The sequence below is a fragment of the Mytilus trossulus genome, chromosome 14 (assembly GCF_036588685.1).
Source record: "Mytilus trossulus isolate FHL-02 chromosome 14, PNRI_Mtr1.1.1.hap1, whole genome shotgun sequence".
Taxonomy (NCBI): domain Eukaryota; kingdom Metazoa; phylum Mollusca; class Bivalvia; order Mytilida; family Mytilidae; genus Mytilus; species Mytilus trossulus.
In genome coordinates, this window is record NC_086386.1 from 3,334,286 (window position 1) to 3,359,823 (window position 25,538).

At 33.8% G+C, this 25,538-nt stretch overlaps 1 protein-coding gene across 1 annotated transcript; it reads right to left on the reverse strand.

The window, feature by feature from the left end:
- Window positions 1-2,676: 2,676 nt before the first annotated feature.
- On the reverse strand, window positions 2,677-23,815 carry LOC134696900 (uncharacterized). The gene is made up of 2 exons (XM_063558865.1): window positions 16,328-23,815; window positions 2,677-4,070 (listed from the first exon to the last, which is right to left on the reverse strand). Exons 1-2 carry the CDS (start codon window positions 23,811-23,813, stop codon window positions 3,448-3,450), a joined length of 8,109 nt encoding a protein of 2,702 aa, XP_063414935.1. The 5' UTR covers window positions 23,814-23,815; the 3' UTR covers window positions 2,677-3,447.
- Window positions 23,816-25,538: the final 1,723 nt, after the last annotated feature.

Genomic DNA, 25,538 nt, shown 5'->3' on the forward strand with positions numbered 1-25,538 from the left:
TGTGAGGGTCACTCTTCCTGGTTAGTTTGTAATTTAATTAATATGTTTGTATTGTTCACATGTGCTTCAATATTTAATGTAATTGTTTATATATTCTCTGTAACTATGTAATCTGTAGTTTATGAGAAATAAAATTCATTCATTCATTCATTCATATTTAAGAGTAAAGGGTTAAGAAATGTATTAATGCCAAGCACAACGACATTTAATATATGAAAAAAACGAAAACCCCTTCCCCTTGATATGTTGCTAACTTCTAATAAATGAACTGGGGACACTTTCTTTTAACTTATCTGATAAAATTGAGAATGGAAATGGGGAATGTGTCAAAGAGACAACAACCCGACCAAAATAAAAAAACACAACAGCAGAAGGTCACCAACAGGTCTTCAATGTAGCGAGAAATTCCCGCACCCGGAGGCGTCCTTCAGCTGGCCCCTAAACAAATATATACTAGTTCAGTGATAATGAACGCCATACTAATTTCCAAATTGTACACAAGAAACTAAAATTTAAATAATACAAGACTAACAAAAGCCAGAGGCTCCTGACTTGGGACAGGCGCAAAAATGCGGCGGGGTTAAACATGTTTGTGAGACACTTCACGGTAAATTCTTTCCTTTTCACGCCTTTCAATAGCTGCTATTTTTTATTGCGCGCATGCTCGTTGTGTCTGCTATACCGTAGATTTTTATGGAGTGATGTACGATCTTTTGGATATTTTGTTCATTTATTTCATACAAGCAGGCGGTTCAAAAAACGCAGATCAGTCAGTGCATATGGACAATCTGATTAAAAGACCAAAACAGACATAACATAAACTTTTGGAAAACTATGTAGGATTTACAGATATGACCTATGAAATTTGGTCCAGGACATAATTTTATTATAAAATATTGTCCACTTCTATTTAAAAGTGTCCCTTGACAAAAGATTCTATTGTGACCTTCGTTGGACATTTTTCATATTTAAATCATGTATATACTGCATAAAATTCTTGTCTTATACCAAAAACAATATTTAACAATAAATAATAAGACTATTTTGACATTTGTTTTAAAATATACAAAATAGGAATCTATGAATTGATTTAACATCTTTGAAATGTCCTTTTTAACAAGATCAATAATGTCAGGAATAATATTAGTATAGAGACACGACTGTGTCTTTATTTAAATTTCAATTATGATTTAATAACTAATTATTTAAAACATTTCAATGATTTCTAAATTATTCCCTTCTTTAGGGACAGAAAAGAATAGCTACACTATGAAATATAGTCCTTTGTGACATATTTTTATAAAACATCCATGAAATTATGTGCAAGTACTAGGGACAATTTTTCACTAAGGGAGACACTATTTTATAGTTTACAAATGTGATATTCTTCCCATGACCAAAATTACACAGATGAACTGTGAAATGATGTTCTAGAGGACACAATTTCATGGGACACTTTTTTGGCTTACAACTACACATGCGTATGCAGAAAGCAAATATTGTATGCCAGTTTTCGATCTTTGTAATGTGTTAATGTACTTCGAACAAGTTTTCAACAGGCTTGATAAATATGTTTAAATCATGTAATAAATATAATGTAGATTGAGCGTTGGTGACAATGAACGTTTCTGATGCATTATTGTAGCGAGAGAAAACAAATCGTTTAAAATTGAAAAAAATAAGAAAGAGCTCTCAGGTTCATCTATGATAGCTCATACGAAAAACTGCTAGAAAAATTACCTTCTTTAAAAATACGCAAAATAAAAACAATTGCAATAGAAACATTTAAAATAACTCATGACAGAGTCAAATTTAAGCTACCTTAATGATTTAATTGATGTCGAAATTAACGAGTATGATTTAAGATCACAGGAAACAGCATTACTCCCGAGAGTTAGAACTACCAGGTTTGGTGTAATATCGTTCCGCTATAATGCTGCACAAATCTGGAATGAGTTGCCGAACCATTGTAAAATGTAAACATCTTTTGACTAATTCAAAAAATTGATATACACATGGGATTCAACTAACAGCTCATGTCAGTTAGTGCATGCATATAGCGTTTATGCCTGTGCTTTTTTTTGTTGTGTTTTGTAACTTTTCGATTTGTACTTATCATATTATTACTGAACAGTAACTTTATTTTGCATAATATGCTTTACTTTTACATGTCATCTTACTATGTACTGCATGTATGCTTAAAAGTGGGACGTAAGATACCAGAGGAACAGTCAAACTCATAAATCGAAAATAAACTGACAACGCCATGGCTAAAAAGGAAAAAGACAAACAGACAAACAAATGTATACATGACACAACAAAAAAAACTAAAGAATAAGACAGACGAATCCCACCAAAAACTAGCGATGATCTTAGGTGCGCCGGAAGGGTAAGCAGATCCTGCTACACGTGTGGCACCCGTCGTGTTATGTTATGTTAAGTTCATGACTTTGGTATGCGTGTATATAATTTATTATTCAGTAGATTTAAAATTCTCACTTCTCTACCCGAAACCGAAATAATAGCACCCAGGCAGAAGAAAAGACTAGAGATGTATGCAATCATGATTGCTGGTAGCTGGTACTCTATATGCTGGTTCGGTTTGAACGTGTACTTTAATGATGCTCAGAATTGTAAACATATTTTACATGATTTTATATTTAATTTCATCAAGCAATAAAAACAAAATCTGATAACAAATACAATATACATATTATACCTATTATAGTCACGAGGATTTCAATGCCGTATATAACATATAAACAAACAACAATCCATCCTAAGACCCATGTACAATTTGGCAAGTGTTGTGGCGTGTCATATAAAAAAAAATCATGCTACTCTACTTCAAGATGACATTTTACTTTTTCATTTTAACAATTTATAACTTCAACAATTGAATTGTCCTGCTAAATAAAGCATATAGACTAATGGATATGTGTCTCTTCTACAAATGCATGTATGTAGGCATATTTTTTTTTAAAAATGCAGCTCAAAATTCTTCAAATTAAACATTCTATCAAAATTTAAAAGATTTGTTATTATTTCCGAAAATTTGATCATTTAATAAATAACCTATATCATGTACATATATACAAATAAATATTCAAAAATAATTAATAGCGTATTTGCATCACCTTATTCTTTATATTAAATATTGATACATGAATTAACAATATACATCTGTTTGTGTTTTATATACATAGCACCATAAACATAGCTAAAATATACATCTTTGTCTAATATCACATACATCAAAAATATACATGTACAATGGTTTATAAATCTTTTTAAAGCACTATCCAAAAAACATGCGATTTAAACAGAAAACATGTCATAAAATAGTCTGTATGAGTATTGATACTTAGGACGAAATAGCGAAACAAAGTCATCAAAAATACATATAGATGTTCGCACAGGAAGCTCTTGTTCCGTATTGCTTTGACATCAGTATAAGAACGGGTTTTCCGGAAGTAAAGTTTTGTTCCGTTTTGTTTTAACTGTGATGTCCTCTTTATCCCCTTCCCCACCCGTAGCTTCCATAAGTTCATTAAACAAATCAAGTGTATCCTGACTGGATAACGTGACCTCCATTGGTTTACGTTTTGTGTAATGGCTATATCTTTTATTGTTTGCATACCCTTCGTCATCAACTCGATCCATCACGCGATCATACAGCACGCGCCTTTGTTCGTCTGCGTAGAAATCAATTTCGACAACCCGCGTGACAATTGCTTGATTTTTCCGCCAAACGTGGAACTCGTAATCGATTGGTGTAAGTCTCTCTGCTGTCACTATAACTGTGATGATAGCTTTCCCATCTCTCATTTCCAAGTCTACGTTTTCAGTGACTGTGTCGTAATTGGAAGTCGTGATAAGTTTCGAGCTTGTGCCGTCTGCTTGCTGAAGTGGTGGATCTCCATAAATATCCTCGTGGTGGTGCTTGACGTCCAAGGATTGTCGAATGTCTTTGGCGTCCATTGTGGAGAGTCTGGCGAGCAGTAGATTGGTCAAGTTTTGTTTAGAACGCGGTGCCCTTCGTCTTTCACTATCACCAGCCTTTCGAGTAACTACAAAACATAAATTAAACTTTGCATCAGTTTGGCTAGTTTGGTATTTAAGAAACATTGGAAAGACAGTAGCCGATGTATTTTTTTAGAATGAAAAGATACCTATACGTGGCTAATAATTCCATTAAAAATAATATTGAGTTTTTTAAAAACGCATATCATAATGACCGTGCTAATAAGACGACTGTTGGGAGGATTACACACGTTTTAAAACATGTTATTGGGGTTTCTTTTTTGCATTTCAACACGGTTTTTAATCCAATGAATAATGAACTGCACTGTACGAGAAAAAGATATGAAATATTAGTAATGGAAAACTTACTCTTCCGTCAATTTAGTACCCTCTTTCCCCCTTCGATATAAAATTCTTCAAATGTCATGTATGTATAGTCGATTTGTCGATATAATAATGAACCGTTTGTTGGTTTCTTAGTAAGATGTCTTCCTGCGAACTTTCACATCGGCTAATCGTGTCAATTTAGTACAAACCATGCTCCCTTCCTGAATGTCCAGTGATGTATGTTTAGGAGGGGGGGTCAACGAATCAAATGGATCATTTCTTCTCATTGTCGGATTTTTGAATTTCTTGACATTAGTAATGAACATCAGGATATACGCAAATTTCATAAGAGATATAGTAACGGATAATATAATTTAAATTTAGACAGTAACAAGTTATCCGTATAAGGCATAGCAAGGACTAATGAAGTAAGTAATAAGTTATCCGTATAAGGCATAGCAAGGACTAAGAAAGTAAGTAATAAGTTATTAGCAAACAAGTTTTTTTAAATTTTCGATTGTACCTAATAATGAGGTATAAAACAGAAAAACTGACAATGTGTGTGGAATTAATTTGGTATCTTTTGTTTTAATATTGTGTGTTAAAGCTAAAAGATACAAAAAAGTAAAACCAATAGTAGTCAAATGAAACAATTACCTACAGACTTAATTCAATCTGTTCAGATTTGAATGCGTGCCCTATAACCCTCTTTCGTTTCATCAATATAAACTTCCGCTATTTAGACTTATGTTTGACCTTATGTAATTTAAAAGTTTGAGATTTACGATTTTCAATTCAGTTCATGAATGTAGTCTTAGATCCTGGCTGTTTAAGTATTTAAAATTTTAACCTTTATTGTCACTCAAACAAATAAATAAATTTTATTTTATGGAGACACTGACCTATTTGTGTCTTGTCACTTGAATTTACTACGTACTTATGTCAACATTTTTTTGTCTATCTGAATGCATAAAGTTACGAAAACCTAAATAATAATTTTATATTTTTATATTTTGTTACATATCATGCATGATTAAAGTCTTGCAAGTATTAATAATTATATTCTGCATCAAAAAACCCTATACATGTTATATAACGACACATAATAATTATAACGGTTTTCGTCATAGTTAGTAGAGTTAGACTTCCGTTATGTAAGTCTATGCTTGAACTCTCGCCCCTTCTTTAAGTGTGTCTAGATTTTATTTTTATCTCTCAACCCCAATACAGGTATATGCGCTTAAACCCCATGTCCCCTTTTTATGTCTTTATGCTTGAAGACCTCATACCCTATTAATGTATGTTTATATACTTGTTCCCGGGTTCCCCTATATTCATGTATACATGTACCTATATGCTTGAACCCTTGGTCCCCTCACTTGTTTAAAACATGAACGAACTATTAGCCACTGGACGTGCCAGAGGACGGGGAAGTAATCGTTTTCAAGACATTTTTCGGCCTCAAACGATTCGTACAGATCTTCATAAGATAACTTTTTAAGACGTAAAAGATCCATAAAACAATTCTTCCATATGCTTTAGAGGATGTGCATCAAGTATTGGGCAGAGTTTTATTGTTTATGTGCTTATACATCTAACTATCATGGGACAGTGCTATAACAAAAAATTGGCGAATCCAGAGCGGGAGGGGGGTTACCAGGGGTTGAACACCCTTTTTTGCCGATCAATACATTTGCATAGGGACATACAGTTGGACCCCCCCCCCCTTTTTTTTTGTCCTGGGTTGAAAACCTCTCCTTTTTGAAATGGCTGGATCCGCCCCTGCAGAAGCATTTTCCTTTTTAAAGTAAAATCTAACTTTAGATATAATTTTATAATATTAAATACTTGTTACATATAATCTGCATAAACCGTTGGAGGCGTAGAGGAATTATATTTTAAGATATGCTGCATTTAAATATTCAGGAATTTTGATATGAATATAAAAAAGATATGGAACAAACGTAAATGATACAGACACCCAACAACGAAGCGTTACCAAGCATAGATAATATTTTAAATTGATAAAGAATGATCCGGTAGATTTAAAATAGTATGTGTGCATCAAATGCATAGTATGCACTGTTTACATAAGGATTTTTATATAAAAAGTAGATTTAGGAAACAAGTAGGAGTAACTTCGTTTGACTACCCGAGTGTAAATAATAATATGTAGAATGTTCCACTCTATCAAATTATATCAAGGTAATCTTTTATCAATAGTGTGCACCTACACGCCCCCTTTCAAAACATGTATTCAAAGCATATACTAATGTGAAATGATGTTTACAATTTTGTGCATTTTTAATTCATTATTTATAACTTGTGATTCATTTATTCATTTATAAAACGGTTTACATGAACATGTAGTAAAATACAAAATTAGAATATTAACCGTTAAAGATATAACTGTTACGGTTTCCATAGTTTTCATAGGTTTTCATAGTTTGGCCCAATCTACAAATCACTTCTACTCCTTTTGAACAATCTAGGTAAATTCTTTCGGAAATTTTCAAATGTAGGGCAATTTGAAGCTACTTTCAGTATTTGTAAAACGTAAAGCAGCCTGATTTTTACATTATATTGCATATTATTCAAAACCTTTTTTTTTTTTGTATTTTAGGGGAAATTACGGAAACGAATTCAGACGGAAGCAGAAACAACGTTACGAGTTTACGATGGAGTGATCAAATAAACAAAACAAAAAATAAAAAGCTCATAAGTCTTCACTTAACATTGGGTGTATGCAAATGTTCATCAGTTCTTAAATTGATTCATTTCTAAAATTAATTAACACGAATGTTCAGCATTCTTTGGATCAGTCAGCATATCATTTACCTGTACATGTATACATGCGTATGTTTTAAGGTCACACAATGCATTAATAACTGTCTATTAAAGACATTAGATCCCTAGGGGCTAAGGAGGGGAGATCAGATATTAATCCTTCTGTATCAAATACAATATGACTTTAAGATGATACACCACTGGCCAAGAGGCATACAACGACATACATCAAATACCTCAACGTTTTCAAGTACACAAGTAGAAATGTGGATGCAGGTGGAAAATTTTTCAACATAAGTCAATTTATATCAGCTAATATGTATATAAAAGAAGAAGATGTGGTATGATTTCAAATGAGACAACTATTCACAAAAGACCAAATGACAAAGAAATTAAAAACTATAGGTCATCGTCGAATTTCACCAATGAGCAAATTAATACCGCATAGTCAACTATAGAAGGTTCCGAAATAACAAATTAATACCGCATAGTCAGCTAAGGAAGGTTCCGAAATAACAAATTTATACCGCGTAGTCAGCTATAGAAGGTTCCGAAATAACAAATTAATACCGCATAATCAGCTATAGAAGGTTCCGAAATAACAAATTGATACCGCATAGTCAGCTATAGAAGGTTCCGAAATAACAAATTAATACCGCATAATCAGCTATAGAAGGTTCCGAAATAACAAATTGATACCGCGTAGTCAGCTATAGAAGGTTCCGAAATAACAAATGTAAAACAATTCAAAAAAGAAAACTAACGGCCTAATTATTGTAAAAAAAGTATGAACGAAACACAAATAAGCATCACAGCAACAGACGACATCATCATGATTTTTTTCCTCCTTTATCTCTCTTCTTTCCTTAATAATGCAAATTGTAAGTTTTTAATAAAGACAACAATTCAGAGAGAAACATAAAAAGAGGAAGTTTTAAAAGTTTTAGGCAGTACAATAGAGAGTTAAACTGTCAGCACTATTTTAAAACGTTAAGGGGATATAAATATAAGGAAGATATGGTATGATCTCCCATGAGGCCCTTCAGACAACAATGCGCAAAACACATACTGCATAGTAATCTATACGTATTTATGTATACCACAAAGAAGTGCATGGAATCCTAGTTTGGCTCTTTCACTTGTTTCCATTATTTAGAATTGTTAGTGGAGTAAATAGAATTAAGTAAATGGTAAGCAGGTTTATAAAAAAAAATGTGTTTAAACATGGGGATGTATACAGTAAAAAAATGAATTTAATGAATATCATCTAAACAATTTTTTTCAAAAACTAGTGTTTTCATGACCCATAGTTGATTTTCGTATTTTTAAATGCTTGTTTCAAAGCGTTTAAACCCGTTTTTTATGAGAAATACATGTCGGAATAACCCTTCTGTGGACTATTCCAATCAGTACACGTGAACTTCCTTTGATGCTGTGGTATTCGAACATATTAAGAACCACGTACCTTTATCTTTTTTATTTGTTTATTGAGAGAAAACAAAGATAGAGCGACATTTTTTCAAATTGTTAAGTCTCACGTCAGAAATCAAATCTGTTCAATAGACAATTTATATCATAGCTAATTTGTAAAGTTAAATATTTAATGGTTATAACATTATTTTCCCAGTTCATTCCGACGCCTAACCCTTGTAAACTAGACAGTACACTCATATAAAAACCATTTATCATCGTAACTCTGATAAAAAATGTAATATCTTCAGGGTGGGGTGTCACTTTATAAAATACATGTAGGATTTGATGTGTATTAAGGTGTTAACAATACATGTGTTTTATCTTACCGATCTACAGAACGAGTGAAATCGATCATTTATTATAACTTTGTATAGGTTATTGTTCATTAACTTACCATGAAAAGAATTACATATTAAAAGGTTTACACAAGCATAAAATTTGTAAAAGTAACCTTTTGACCCGTTTCTACAAAGTTGATGTATAAGTTACAAATTGTTTTAATTTACAGGTGTTCCTTTATAATTATAGCAATTAATAAGCATTGAAATTGAAAACTTAAACATTAATTCGTAGAAGTTTCTAAAATTAAAGTACACTTTTATAAACAATGAATCTCCCCCCCTTTTTTTCCTTTGAAATTTTACCTACGTAATGTGCTTTCTATCTTTTTATATGGTGCAGAATGCTGGAGAATAAAACAGAAAGACATTCAGAGACTTTCTTAATTTAAAATCAAATGTATGAGGCAATTTGTTAAATATATTGACCAGCAAAGATATCAAATAAACATGATAAAGAACTGTGCCAAAGAAAAGAACAAAAAGCTCTGACGACCACCATAAAACAACGGAGATTCAGATTGATAGGACACACCTTATATAAGAAATGGTCAGGATAACATCACTAAAAAAAGCTCTGAAATGGCCACCATCTGAAGGTCAAAGACACAGAGAAGACAAAAAGAAACGTGGGGAAGGACAATTGACAGTACTGTAATTTAAAAGCATAGGAAAGACCTGGGATAACATAGGTAAGATTGCAAAGGAAAGACACAGTGGGAACACCTGATATCTGCCTTATATCCCAGTCAGCCTGCAGATGATTAGTATTCTACTGAATGACTTGTATTTAGGATGAATAAGATTGGAAATCGAGTATATTTTGTTTTTGCAATATTTATTCGGATTAAGATTACATTGTTTTCTCGTACATTTGGCCTTACAAAAAAGGGAAAAGTTATTTGTTGTTACCAGGTGTAATTAATAGAACCTTTTATTAACTCAAAGTAATTTATAATTTACAGGACTGGACATAAGTAAATGTTGGTTTCTTTTACTTTTCAATCAGAAATTGATATTTTGAGTTGCAGATCACGAAAACCAAATTCAATGTTAATATGTATTTCATTTAATAGCAAGTCAGATACAGCCATTTGAATTAGAACACTTAAGTGTTTATGATTCCTTCTCACTTTTTAACAGATTCATTGTTGATAGCCTAACGTCCAGTGGCAAATATTTAATGCATATTCAGGACGCCGATAAAGATATCTAAACAATCGAAACATAATTGCATTTTGTTAAAATATTGACCCACATGTCCATTTATGTCTCGACAAAACAAAAAGTTTTTCTTTATTCACACAAATAACTATTAACTAGATTGTTTAGTATCTCCCAAAAGGTTTCGAAATATAAACAAAACAAAATATCGTTATATAAATATTTAACATATTTTAGGAGCATATACGTTTTAACATATTATACTAATTCGTGTGTACAACGTTTGTATTATATAAAGATTTGGATACAGTGAGTTTGGTTACGTAACTAATAGGGTGTTTACATTTAAAACTGCACTTTAAACTACAATATTACATTAAATAGGTAAATTTTAATGTTACAGACGAAGACATCCGTTTGTTTAACCACAACTGACATTTTATTTAATTCAAAACATTTCTCAAGCCAAAACATCGGCTAAATTACAGTCAGAGATTGAGAACAAAACATTTTCAGTAAATTAATAAGACTATCAACCGAGCTATCAACACTAACATATTTTTTCTATCCTAACCAAGCGATCGTGAATTCATCTAAGTTCGAATTGTCTTGCCAGTACGTATATGTTTTTCCGTCCGCTGGATACCAAGTAATGTTAGAATAAAGTTCCTGTCGTATTTAAATAATTTTCAATTTTGAATTGTTTTATATGGAACGCCGTAACTGCCTTATGGTACTTCATTCTTTATCATGATGAGCTTTTTCTCTATTATGATGAGCTTTTTCTTTATTATGATGAGCTTTTTCTTTATTATGATGAGCTTTTTCATTATTATGATGAGCTTTTTCATTATTATGATGAGCTTTTTCTTTATTATGATGAGCTTTTTCTTTATTATGATGAGCTTTTTCTTTATTATGATGAGCTTTTTCTCTATTATGATGAGCTTTTTCTTTATTATTATGAGCTTTTTCTTTATTATGATGAGCTTTTTCTCTATTATGATGAGGTTTTTCATTATGATAGTTTTTCTCTATTATGATGAGCTATTATAAGGGAATCATGGGAAATTAAGAGAATCATGGGAAATTTAGAGATTTAAGATCAAACTCCCCAAAAAATGGCAGAAACAAAAATGTTGAAAGTTTTTCGGAATGTTGGCTTGCTCTTTGTGCGGGAAATGTGTGATAAAGAAAAAATTAACACCAAATTTTGTCAGCATGCTTTCAATACATGAACTGGAATATCTATGAGTTACCATTCTAGCGCATATGATGACACTGCGATGATTACATCAAGTATTTAAACATGAAACCTGTGAAAACTGATAGTTTGGATGGCCATTAAAATACCATGTCGACAAAAATTTAAAAGAATCGTTGTTGGATTGTGACTTAAAGATATCGGACATTGGAAATCTCTTAAAACTCTCAGAGAGAACAATATATTGACGGATGGCTCATTTTGAACTACAGAAAAGAGATTTTTCTCATAGGCGGATCCAGGGGGGCCTGGGGAACCGCCCCCCCCCCCCCCCCATTTCGTTTGAAAAATTTGGTTGATCATATAGGGAATAAGTTACTTGAGCATGACTGGAGAGGCCCCCCCCCCCTTTAGGTCAGTCAGCGCCCCCCTTAGGAAAAGTTCTGGATCCGCCACTGTACCCAAGCGATAAAGACCGTTCGACTGCACAGACGTGTATACAACGTTACGGCACCGAATCACTTATGACACATAGACACTAACCATAAATTAATAAGATGGAGATTCATTATACTGGGTGGTGTTGATGGGTTCAGTAGGCTTATTATATTTCTACATTGTTGTGACAACACGTACTGCTTAGCTTCCTCTCTGGAGTAGATTCAATAATTTATTAAAGTCTCACTACTTGCACTACATAAATATGCACTTACATACAGAGTATATACACAATATAAAACAGACAATACACAAATATAAAATACAAGTACCATTCTTTGAAGAAATATGAGAGTCTGTAAAACAATAGAGTTTTTGTATAGGTCCTGTCAGCAGTGGTGAATCCAGAAATTTTCATATTAAAGTGGGTCCCACTGACTGCCTAAGAGGGGGGCCAGCTCCGGTCATGCCTCAGTGATTATCTATATAATCAACCAAATGTTTCTAAGAAAAAGGGGGCGGGTCCCCCTCTAAATCCGCCTCTTGTCAGATAAGGGACTACAAAATGTATCTGTACCGGATTTTATATTGACGACACATGGTGACGGCAGTATGATTTCAGACCCAAGCACGCACAATCAGAGAATAGAGAGATTGTAGAGGGACGTTAACGATTGTGTTTTCTGCTATTTCTACAACTTATTCTATCCTTAAGGAGACCAGGGAATTCCCGATCCACTTAATGAACTGCATCTGATAGCCCTGCACTACATTTTCAGGGACGAAATTAACAGAAGACTTGATATTTGAACTCAAGCATGGGCAAGCCATAGACTGAGAACAACAAAGCATCTCCTGTCAATATTTGGATCGCCGGTCAAATACAGAATCCTGTTGGTACACAACTCAGTGAACGATATTTAGTTTATTATGGATTGGAGTGAAACATTGATGCGACTAACCTTAAGGACGATGACAGGCCAATTGATGAGCCCATGAACATTTCAATAAATGACAAACGAATAATGAAAGCAGATTTTAATAGTACAGGTACCAACTTCGGCATTGATGACTTTGTGAATGGTGTCGAAATCTTTTCTGCACAAGCCCTATTTCAGTATTTTTTGGCGCACAATAATAATGTTATAAATGATCATTATCTACCGGTATTTCTTGGCCTATTCCCCCCCCCCCCCCCCCAAGTTTTAGTCTTGTCTTTGTTATATTCATCATCATGTTGTATGATTACCAATTGGACAACTCTCCACAAGAGACCAAATGATACATAAAATTAACAAGTATAGGTCACCTTACGGTCTTCATTAATAAGCAAATCTAATACCGCATAGTCCGCTATAAAAGGCCCCGAAATGACAATGTAAAACAACTCAGACGAGAAAACTAACGGCCTAAATTATGTACAAAAAATGAAAAGAAAAAAAAACAAATATGTAACACATAAACAAAGTTAACGACAACTGAATTACTGGCTCCTGATTTGGGACAGACACATACATACAGAATGTGGCGCTGTTAAACATTTAAGCGGGATCCCAAACCTCCCCTAACCTGGAACACTCACGGGTACAACATAAGAACGAACTATAAAAAAAACAGATGAAAAGGCTGAACTCATCAGATGGTTAAAAATACAAAAAGTACACATATACAAGCGGACATGGTCGGATACTTGTACATCCTAACAACAAAAAGAAGAAAAAAAGGATAAATAAAGTCATGAATTTAAGACTAAATAATCAATCAGTACACATCAAACATCCAATGGATTTAGTGCAAAGACGTCAATAAAAAGTCAGAGAAAAACCTGACCTTGTGCTTTGCTAGGATACAGAATTCGACATATTGCAGATCGATGAATGTGTATATGTATGTAAAAGAAAATAACCCTTTACCACCCTCATAAAACTAGTATTTAGTTTGCTTTAAATTTGACTGATAACAAAATCAATATCAGTATCAATGAAACAATATTCAAAGATCTAATTACAGGGCTGAATTGGTAATCTTTTAGAATGAGTTTATCTAAATGATTAATAAGTTTACCAGGATCGTTTGAAAATTTCCTTGCGATAAACAACATTTCTGTAAAAAAAGTATGTGCTACATGTATCCCATTTGAAATAAGTTTTAAGGTACAACCTAACTTTAAAACCTAATCTTTATATCTATATATGGAAGAATTAGGCAAAGGTTTTAAGTATTTGTGGTAACGAAATCCATAACTTATGCATAGTCGTGAGAAGCATAGTTGGTGGCAGACGTGAGGAGCAGTGTCATCATATGCGCTAGAATGGTAACTCCTAGATATTCTAGTTCATGTTTGAAAGCGTGCTGACAATATTTGGTGTTATTTTTTTCTTTATCACCCATTTCCCGCACACAGAGCAAGCCAACATTCTCAAGAACTTACAACGTTTCTGATTCTGTCAATTTTCTCTTAGTTTGATCTCTTAATTTCCCATGATTCCCTTATAATAGCTCATCATAATAGAGAAAAACTATCATAATGAAAAACCTCATCATAATAGAGAAAAAGCTCATCATAATAAAGAAAAAGCTCATAATAATAAAGAAAAAGCTCATCACAATAGAGAAAAAGCTCATCATAATAAAGAAAAAGCTCATCATAATAGAGAAAAAGCTCATCATAATAGAGAAAAAGCTCATCATAATAAAGAAAAAGCTCATCATAATAGAGAAAAAGCTCATCATAATAATGAAAAAGCTCATCATAATAATGAAAAAGCTCATAATAATAATGAAAAAGCTCATCATTATAGAGAAAAAGCTCATCATAATAAAGAAAAAGCTCATCTTGATAAAGAAAGAAGTACCATAAGGCAGTTACGGCGTTCCATAGTTTTACACTACATGACATATATATGTAAATGCTATTGACCTTCATATTTACTTAAACACATACAAGACATAGTTAGATAATGCGTATTTATTTGTTTTTGTGAGTGTCATTAAATGCTATCAATCAATCAAGAAATTATTTCCCTCAGTACAGTGCTGTTGCGTTTGTTTAATATGAATGAATGAATATTTTATTTGCGAAAGCATAAATAATATGCTATGGCAATACATAAACAGACAAAACAACAGATTGCAGAGAACAATTCATAATATAATAAAGGTACAATTAATTTACAATACATGATCTAATATGTGTAATGTTGCCCTTCAATTTAATTTGGAATAAAGTATATTCTATTCTATTCTATTCTATACAAAATTTAATTCTTATTTCATATTTTCTAGCGTTTCATGTTCAGATCGTTTAAATCGACATTAGTGATCGTGTGAACTGGGGATATTAAAAGCTTACAGAAGGGATAGAGAAGTTTGCATCAATTCTTTTCCAAGTGGCCAGCCTTTGTAAGTCGTATCAATAAACTCATCTTAACTTACGTAACCGTCAATTGACGAAGACACATGACCCCCAGGGTACTTCATGGTAATCCTTCAGTGTTATAAAATTAGATTTTATCTTTTCTTTACACATCTACTGAAGTTTAGTAACTTGCTAGAATTTGAAATATTCACCACTAAATTAATGGGTTTTTTTTGTGTCTAAAATAACTCGAGAAATAATAAACACGCATGCCAGTTTACTTAGTGATTCCTTTTATCTGTCCACCTTATTTATTTTACCTTATTCATATTAAAGTTGATGTAACTTTTAAAGACAAATTTGACCTAAGACGTTACAATTATCCAGTTAAAAAACCATGGTTCAACTAAAGAAGTAATTGGAATTTTCTCTGAAGCATCGGATAATGCAAATATAGACATCATCAATATAATTTCATTGTTACGAAGTCACGCCCATTATTTTACATCTAACTCATTGATACTGTAACGACATACTTCACAAACTTTTAGTAATTTTACGCTTAAATAAAATAAATATACTTGTTATTACTATGTACATATTTTATGACAGTTATACACTTTACAGTAAGGAAGATTAATAGAGCACATTAATTTACATGAAATAAGATGACAATCTTAGCATTCAATTTCTTTTCTGAATGGAATTAAGGTTGATGTTCGAGTTTAAGTATCAAAAGGAAGATTAAGTGTACTTGTGTGAACTTTATATATTGTCAATATCTAAAGTAATCTTTAATATTCCAACATTTACCTTTCTCAGGAATTGCTACAATAATATCATTTAGACATTAACGATCATTAACTGATTAAAATAAGATTTCAAGGTATGACACTAGTTTTGCAATTTTCGCTTATCAACACTTTAGATCACTTTTGGAGTGCGCAAACTAATTACATAGCACTACGTATATACAAGAAGACTGTATTTCACCCCCACCTCACCCCATTCCACAAAAAAAAATAGAAACCGAAGATATCTGCAAAGTAGCATTACCCCACCTGCAAAAACTTGGTCCTCGTCCGTTATTGGTACCCGTTTATTTTTAAATGACCGTATTAATCTACAGTGCGACAGATTTAAAACATTCCAAAATCCTAATATAAAAAACAACTTCAAATTGTAGAGTTAACATATCATATATTTGACACTTACCATTTTTGGATTTAGAAAATCTGTCAACAGTTTCAAACGCCATATTTTCCATTTCTCTGATATCTCTCTCCTGTTGAACCCTTTTTTCCTCCTCGTACCTCTTATATATATCCTCATCACTATGGTATAGAGGATTAGTCTTACTCATGTTAAACTTGTTGTCAAACATATTAATGTTATCATTGTACTCATCTAGATTCTCATCGAAATTGTTCTTAATCAGTATATTACCCCTTACGACGCGCATGTCTCGGTCAACATCAGTGTATGTTTTCCTTTCTGGTTCCGGCGTTCCTTGGTAATTTTGCTGGTGGTTGAGTATGCTAGATAGTTTCGACTGGTACCCATCCATTTGGTCGTACGATTTCTGTCTACCACTACTACCACTATTGACCTCGACTGATGATCGGAATTGGCGACCTTGACCCTCGGTAGAAGGTCGTCCTACATTTAAAGTTCTCTCGGTGGAATATCTCGGTGCCATAAACTCAGCATTTCCATTAAAAGCAATCGGTCGATTATGTCCCACATCTATAGAGCTTACATTTCGATTCTGGTCTACAAATTGTCCACCAGTGACGTTGTTGACGTTTTCTGTTTTCATTGTAGTTATAGTTTTTGTTGTCTCTTCATATTCCATCGTTTCCTCCTTGACGTCATCAGAGGCACTCGATTTGACAACTTTATACTTTCGTCCACCGTCAACTTCGTCTGTCGGTGGTTCATATGGCCGATGTTTCTTTGCTGTATGCCACTTTGGTGACTCGTAAGGGCCTTTGACTAGAGCTACAGATTTATACACGGGTCGTTCTTGAAACTGTTTCGAGTCAGTTTCATCAATCCTAGCCACGATAGTGTGTTCCTGTTTCGGTTTAGCGATTTGACGATTCTCCTCTTTGTGTGTAACGATTTGATATTCCTCTTTAGGTTGTGTCATCACCTGAACACCTGTAGTTACCTTTTGTGGAATAGGTTCTATCTGGAGAAGGTTGTATTGAGGAACCTGAATTTGTGGAACCGGAAGTTGTGGTAACATAAATGGCTGTTGAACATAATAAGGATTAATCTGAGGTATCGGAGGGACGGAAGAGTTAGCCTCTACCATGTAGGCTGCTGACATGGCGTTAAGTCCACTTTGGTCGTACGAGGATGATTGATTAGTCACTTCCTTCTTCATGTTCACATCTTGGTTGCCAACGTAACTAGATTTACCATCTGTTACCCATGGACCGTCAGAAGACATTTCGTAAGACTGTTTAACAGTTTTAAGGGATGATGAACCATACGGATTCTGTTGTGGAGCACAACCATCTTCGTACTCGTACGATGTGGTCCGTTTATTGGAGGAGCTGTCACTGTATCCATAAGGCTGCAACTGTTGACCTTGACCTTGCCTTAATCTTTCGTCCGTGTATTGTCCCGACTGATATCGGTTGTCAGTTTCAGTGTATTCCATTGAATTCGGATTATACAAACTAAGTATGACTTCCTCAGCGGTATTATAATCAACGCCAGAATTTCCATGAGCTCTGAGATTATGAATTCTCTGATATGACGGACTGCCCCTACTAGGACTTGCACTATCATATTCTGAGCTGTATCTATGATCAGAGGTGCTGTACTCGTAGCTTTCATCAGTAATATCCTCTATCATATAGGTATCCCCTTTATGATCTTGAACTATATATTGATTCCTATTACCATGATTACTCGGATCCGAAACTACCGGAAGTGACGCAGTATCTGACTTGTCTCCATCCTCCTCCTCTTCCTCTACAACCCGGTGTGTGAGAGTAGTAATCACTAGGTTCCCTCCATTTAACTTGGTGATCGTCTGGTTAATTTCAGGTATAATATCGTCATTATTTTCTCCATTAAGTTTAGATATGGCATCAGTCAGGAGTGCAAGATTCCGTTTTTGTGCTGTCTGCTCTTCATCATTAAAACCATCACTATTAACAGAGCTTGATGTTTTCGTCGTTATCTTTTTACCCCCTTTATATTCCGACATTTGGGAGGTTTTAGTATTTCCCGACGATTTCTCTGGCATTGTAGAACCAGTCCTTAGTTCCTGTATGATCGCTATTTTGGAATCGTTAGATGCACCACCGATTGTTTTATTATCCAAATCTGTTGTATGCACGTCCACAGTTGTCGAGAATCTACAGTCCTTATAATCTAGATGAGGATTTAAAGGTGTAAAAGTTTTACCTGTAAAATTATCTGTCACATGATCACAGCCTGCGGTATGACACGCGTGAATGACTTCACTTTCTTCTGTTGTATTTACATCAAATGTAACTGATCGCTTACTTTTGTGCTCCGTATTATTATAATCTTGTGTATGTTTATTTACTTTATTGTTCGTTAGAGGTAATTTTTCCACTTTATTTGTAGCTTCAAGCAAAGATGTTTGACAGTCTCCATCTATTTCTTCTTCATCTTCCGCCTCTTGTAAAAAGTCAAGATTAAGTTTCAGGGCAGATCGTAAATCCTCTGTATTATCAGTGTTTTTATTATCGTGTGTTCCTGGATCATCCAATGGAGTTTCGAACTGATGCTCATCGCTTCTTATTTGAACCATTTCCACCTCATTTGTATCACAATTATTTTCTATTTCATTAATTTCATCTATTTCTTTAGGAATAACTTCGCCGTTTTCATCGTATTGAGTGAAATCACCGCTAGAGAATATTTCAAAAGTCTGGTCTTCCCGACAAGTCGTTAAAACTTCATTTTCTTTAGCAATCGCTGTTTCTACTATATATTCCCCTTCCACAGAACTATCGTCTTGCTCAGAACTATCTGACGATTCTGATTGGTCAGAATGTTTATGTGAAATGTCATGGTTTATTTCAGATTTTGCATTGTATGTATCATTATTGTTATTGGTCTTTCGGTTCTTTGTCCGTTTTGCTAACCAGGTATCCATTAAGTCTAGATACGTCTGACACAATTCTTGTTCGGTATTTTTTAAAACGTCATCCATTGGAGGTGTATCGGTAGATCTAGCAATATCAGGATTATTTGGTGAAGAATTGCTAGAAAAACTAACAACATCAGAATTACTTAAAACGTTTTGCGTGTTTGTCAGATCAACAGTTATATTTTCGTTTGTATTATTATTACTAGAAGTTTGGTAAGAATTTGTAAACTGTAAAACATCGTTTTCCGTACGAGAATCATGTTTAATGTCGCACTCTTTTTTATTTTTGAGCATAGTACCGTTAGTTTTATACTGGCTTATATCATACCCACAATTTCCTTGTGCAAAGTCTGTCTTTACGTTACCATGGATATCTGTGGTATTAACGGCAGTTGTCTCCCCTTTAAAAGAAGATACGTTATCTATATCGATTAATGTTGCTTCATTCACATCTGCATTGCTAGCTTTTCTTCGATCCAACCCACCTAAACAAGGAGATGGTGGTGCTCCTGTTCTAGGTGTCTCAATTACTATTTGACTTTTTAACTTCACATTATTATCGATTGAGTTAGACGAAATATGACTAGAACTTTTAGTTTTATTATCAGATTGGAATTGTATTGAATTGTCATTATCCTGTTCAGCAAAACTTTTATTTTTAAGCTCGATATCATTAATAGAAGCAGATTTAACACTTTTGTCGGGTGAATCAATACTAAAACGAGGCTCTGTTAAATCCACGCAGCTTGGTGACGGATCGACATAGGTTTCTACAATAGATTCTTTAAATTCCTGAGGTAGCGTTTCAAAGTTCGGGTTAGATTTCTTTTTTCTTGGTGGTTTCTTTGGAGGAGTCTTTTTCGGATATATACTTATAACATCGGTACATGTGTCCGTTCTATTTTGAACATCGCTAATTATGTCCGTTCTATTGTGGTCCATACGTAAGACATCCACAGCTTCATTTTTAGTTGTATTTAGATTGTCATTTACAAAAGTATACTTTAACGGAATATCCGGTTCAACTATTCTATAATGTTCAGCGGACTCCTCGCGTTTTTCGGTAATTTCTTCAACAGTTTCTATAGTCAATTGTAAATTATCTATTACTCTTTGATCTTGTTCATGATACAAGACGTGAGATGAATCACGTTCTTCAGTTTGTAGGATATTTTCCTCAACAGCGAAACACTTCGTCTGATTACTTACGACTGTCGATTCTCTAGAGTTATGTGTAAGCTGTGATCCGTTTGTTTCGCACTTTTCAGTAGGTCTTAAAGGTAATACCGACATTTCAGCCGGCATATCAGCAATTTGTTGTTCTCTGTTTTCTTCCAAATTTAAATTGTGCACATATGTATTATTATCATGGCCATTAACTATTTCTTTTGTATTATTTTCAGACAGGGCAGCAACCTGTTCTGTATACTTTGGAGAGCTTAATTCAACTTTTAAATATGACGTTTTTGTTTCACGACTGTTTGCATGTCCCTGTGTAGTAGAATGATGTAATAAATCCGGTGTATATGTTCCGGATATATCACCTAAGTCGTTAGTGTCGTTACAGGTTTCACTGTTAATGCACACATCCGAAGTCAAAATATCCTCGCTTATTACACACTGAATAGAAGCTGCAGCGACATTAGAAGCACTGTTTTTCATTGAGCATGATTCATTGTAATGAATACTATTAGATTGTTCAGGCCCATCTAGTGTATATGTATTTTGATTGTGTAGATAATTATCATTCCCGATTGGTGATTCCAGGGCAACATTCAAATAACTACTGACATTTTCGTTTTCATGTCGTTCTGGAAGAGACGTCGGTTTTTCAGCACCAATAGGCTGGTGTTTCGTGTTTGGTAATTGTTTTTCCAGCTCTAACTTTTGTTTATAACAGGAAACAGGGTGTTCAGAAATGTCTTTACCAAGTAGAGTTGTCGTTCGTGAAGTGACATTTTCTTGTCGAAAAGATGTCGGTGGAGATGAAAATTCTGGTAAAGTGTTGTCAGAAAAATAACAAGAATCTACTGTGTCCGCTAGATCTCTTTCCGCTAGATCTCTTTCTGCATCTTTTTGTTGATAGCTTGCATTTTCATGTGATTTATCCAATAGTTGAAATGGTAAATCTAAGTTTTGTTCTTGAAAGTGTTCATGTTTATAAAGAGTACTATCAGACTGGGTTTCTGGGAAAGGCGTTGGTATATCTATTCCTCGTTCTTGAAAGGTTTCATTATTTTCATATACTGATTGAGTTTCTATGATTGGATTAGGACATTGGATCAGCCTCGGTTCCATTTGACGAGAGGAAGGCGACGATTGCGAAAATTTACCTCTATGTTCTTCAATTTTAGATTGCGTTATTTTATCCCAGTCTCGTTCTGACTGGTGACCTATTCCAAATTTAAAGATAAGACGATCTATTTCAGTTTCCTCTTTATTATCGTCCGGACTATCAGATAACTGATCAATGTTTGTATTATTTGATTCGTCCTCTCGTGAAGGGTATCGCTTACGTAAGAAACTTTTTAACGCATCAGCTGATGTTGCCGATCTGTTAGGATCTGTTCTGTTGAAAGGTGAACTTGATGTTTCTTTTTGCTTTGACGACGTTCTTGCTCTTTCGCTGACAGGTTTTTGAAAGTTTGATTTTTTATCATTAACTGATTGTGTGATCGGTTTTGGACTATTTTCTATTTGGTTGCTTCTAGCTCTATGAAATATGGGTCCATTGTTGAAACTCTTAGTTTTCGACCGATCCAAGTCATCCTCTGTAACGTTACTTCTGTTTTTACTTTCAACTGGTTTTTGTTCAATGTTATCTTTACCTACAGCTATTGCGTTTGCGATTCGTTCACTAACGCTGCGTTGTAATATTGACCTCCTATGTGCAGGAGCTTTATCATATGACTTTGATTCTATTTCTGTCAGATTGTCATTGTTTCTGTTATATTCTGTGTTAACTTCTGTATGATGAACACTTTTGAAAAGTAATTCGCCATGTTCAGTTTGTCTGCTTGTGTCTACTAATCTAGGGCTATATGTCGACTTTTCATTTTGATTTGATCGAGGTGAAAACAGTTTGTCAGCTGCTTCGTTCTTGTAATTGTTAGTTTTAGGTTGAGTTATTTTATCCCAGTCGTCTTTTCCTTTAAAATCAGGTTGCATGACAAAATTATTGACCTCTGTATTATTTCCGTCTTTGCAAATTTCAACTGTTACGGATTGATCAAATTCTTTATCAATGTCTTCTTCGTCAGGATATTGTTTCTGAAGGAAATTTTTTAATGCACTCGTTGAGCGCATACTACCTGTTCGATTAATAGCTTCGTTCGTCCTTGTGTCAAGTTGATGTTTGTTTGGTATGTGCATGCTCACCGAACGCTGTAAACTATTAGTATTTTCAGCAGATCCAACAGTCCACAACCTTCCAGAGCTTGCCATACTTTGATTGTTTGTATTATTGACCATGTGTGATTTTCCCGACAATTCTCCTTTTGGGCGGACTCTTTTCCTATTTTCGGGTATTTGGTCAGGTTTATTTCTACTGTTACTGATGTTCACTTTATCTTTGTGTGTCTGATGATATTGCCCTTCTGTTATGATATCGTCAGAGTTTACCTTGAAATCTGAGACGTATGTGTCTGTTGGGTTAAATCTGGCCTGTTCGTGTTGTGGTTTAAAAGCTAGATTCTCTGTTGATTTAGAACGTAGGATGTACGGCTCGCCACGTTCGTCATAAGATTTGCGTAACGAAGCAACGTCTGCTTTATTGTTAATGTTAGTTAATGAATTAGTCCTCTGTGAAGGTGTTATAGTCGTTTTAGCGACAGACAAATATCTGTTGGAAACGTCATTGGCACTATTATGTCTTTTGAGCGAACTTGTCCTTGAACGTATATCCATATCTTTAGTAAGTGAATCATCCTGTGACGAAAACATCTTTTTTAATTGAGACACGTATCCTGGTTTAATTTTTTGCCGAACGGATTGTTTATTGTCTTTAAGTTTTTGCACTATGGGTTGCCAATCAGAATCTTCAGTGGTTTCTTTTACCTTTCGCTTACGTTTAACTTTTTCCTTCGGATCTTGAGTATTTATCGTATAAAATCCAATGTTACTGTCCGAATCAGAATCAGCAAATGAACTGTCATGTGACTCTTGTGGAAGACTTAGTTTGAAACGTACTGAATCTTTTCTGTCCAGAGACTGTTTTTGTGACGAACTCCAAGAAGTCATACGCTGACTTGATGTCCTTAAAATCGACGCTCGTGTAAGTACCGGCGTAGAAGTTTCTGGAACTACTTGATTCACTTGAGTGTGAGCATGCGTGATGCTTTCCTCCATTCCATTTGTAGTGAAATATTCTTGTACATTTGGAGGTGTAGAACATCCGCCATGTATAAACCCTGAGTCGAGCGATGAGAACGAGGTAGAAGGTGACAATGTCGGAGTATCATTCAGTGAGGAGTAAATTATTTTGGGTGTTCTTCCTCTCTCGTGATATGTCGGCTTATCTCCCTTGATAAATGGTGCAGTGAGAGTTTCTGACTTTTCCATTTTGTTTTAAGTTTACCTGAAATAAATGTAAAATAGTACATATAATATCTTCTAAATATAATATACAGTTTTACAAGGCATTTAAACAAAAATCATTTGCACACAAAAATATACAATTTGTGCATGTTTGCCTAATGAATTGGCGTACACCTCTATAATATGATGTTTTGTGTAAGAACGTACCCTTTTTGATAATGTTGTTTTTCTTTAAATTATTAATTGTTTCTTGTTGGGCCACATTATGTATAAGTATATGTATGGCGAACTTGCAGATAAATCTAGGATTTTTTATTTGTCACTCCTATATTTCTCTTCCAAAACACTTTTATATGCTCTGAACATATTTAATCATGACATTACGATTTTTGTCCTGTCCGCAGAAATGTTACTACTGTGAAATAAATCTTAAAACTAGAGATATTGCAAATTAAATGATGCGTTTTTGCGTTATTTTTATTTTCAAATGATAACGTGGGTGTTTTTTGTGATCTTTGTAACATGATGCAAATTCACAAAATTAAGAAGCGAAAGAAAGTCGATGTTTTAAATGTTTGTTATTTTGGATACAGCATTCGCAGTTGGAAATATATACAATTTGTATTGTTTTAGAAACTAAAGTCTCGATTAAATTCTTGAATAAACTAAATGTTCTAAACGGGACCACGAAAACCCCCGTGGAAGTTAAATGTAATGTTTAATGAAACGCGCACAAAATTTATATTTTATATCATTGTACATGTAAATTAAAGTTTTTTTTTAAATGATTTAAATATTCTGATACCACAATCGGGTAGGATTAATTAGATTTCCCTTTTTATCAGTCGGATTGTGTTTATAGTATGGCACATCATATTGTATACTGAATGATATAAAGTAAATCATAAATCATATATACGACTTACACTTGCAACTTTGAAATAATTATGTTGACGTAAAGATGCATTCTACGAAGGACATTTCAGACTAATACAAAAGACTAATAAGTCCCAAGTGAAGATAAGTGTAAAATTAGATATGTGCTATTATAGATGTATTTTATCAAAATATTCCTCAACTTTTTCGTGTACATTGAGTAGAATTGGACTTACACTCTGATTTGAAAAATATTCGGAGGGGGGAGGGATATTCTCAAGTGTGTGCATATTTTGGTTATGGTTATTCAATTTGTATCATATGGACCCGTTGTTTTAAGAAGGTTTATTATGGTATCTCTCTATAATAAATAAAACTATATCAAGTGGTGTCATCTAAATCAATGTTCTTTGTTTAAATATTTAATCATAAATAGCATATTTAATGTTGATTTAATAAATAAATGTGAGTTTTACCAATAAAAGTCCTGATAAATATAAGTAGCATATAAATCAAAGTGGACCATAACAACATTCTTCTATCTAGTCCCATTGATCAGACCGTTTAGGCTTTCTCGGGTCATTTACCGTAAACTCCCGAAAAATTCTCGTTTGAGTTGTTTTACATTTGTCATTTCGGGGCCTTTTATATCTGACTACGTTGTGTGGGCTTTGTTCATTGATGAAGGCCGTACGGTGACCTATAATTGATAATTTTTGTGTCATTTGGTCTCTTGTGGAGATAGTAGTTTTATTTATTATAGAGGATACCATAATACACGTAATAAAAACAAAAGCAATCATACCAAATCTTCTTTTTCATATGTTATATTACTTACTCTTTTATAAAGAATGTGTGTTTCTTTTGTAATTA

Bases quoted from the DNA above. Each gene is read 5' to 3' on its own strand.
- LOC134696900 (XM_063558865.1), bottom strand. From the start codon at position 23,813: ATGGAAAAGTCAGAAACTCTCACTGCACCATTTATCAAGGGAGATAAG. The intron at 4,071-16,327 runs GTAAGTGTCAAA...TATGTTTTGTAG, and splicing joins ATTTTCTAAATCCAAAAATG to TTACTCGAAAGGCTGGTGAT.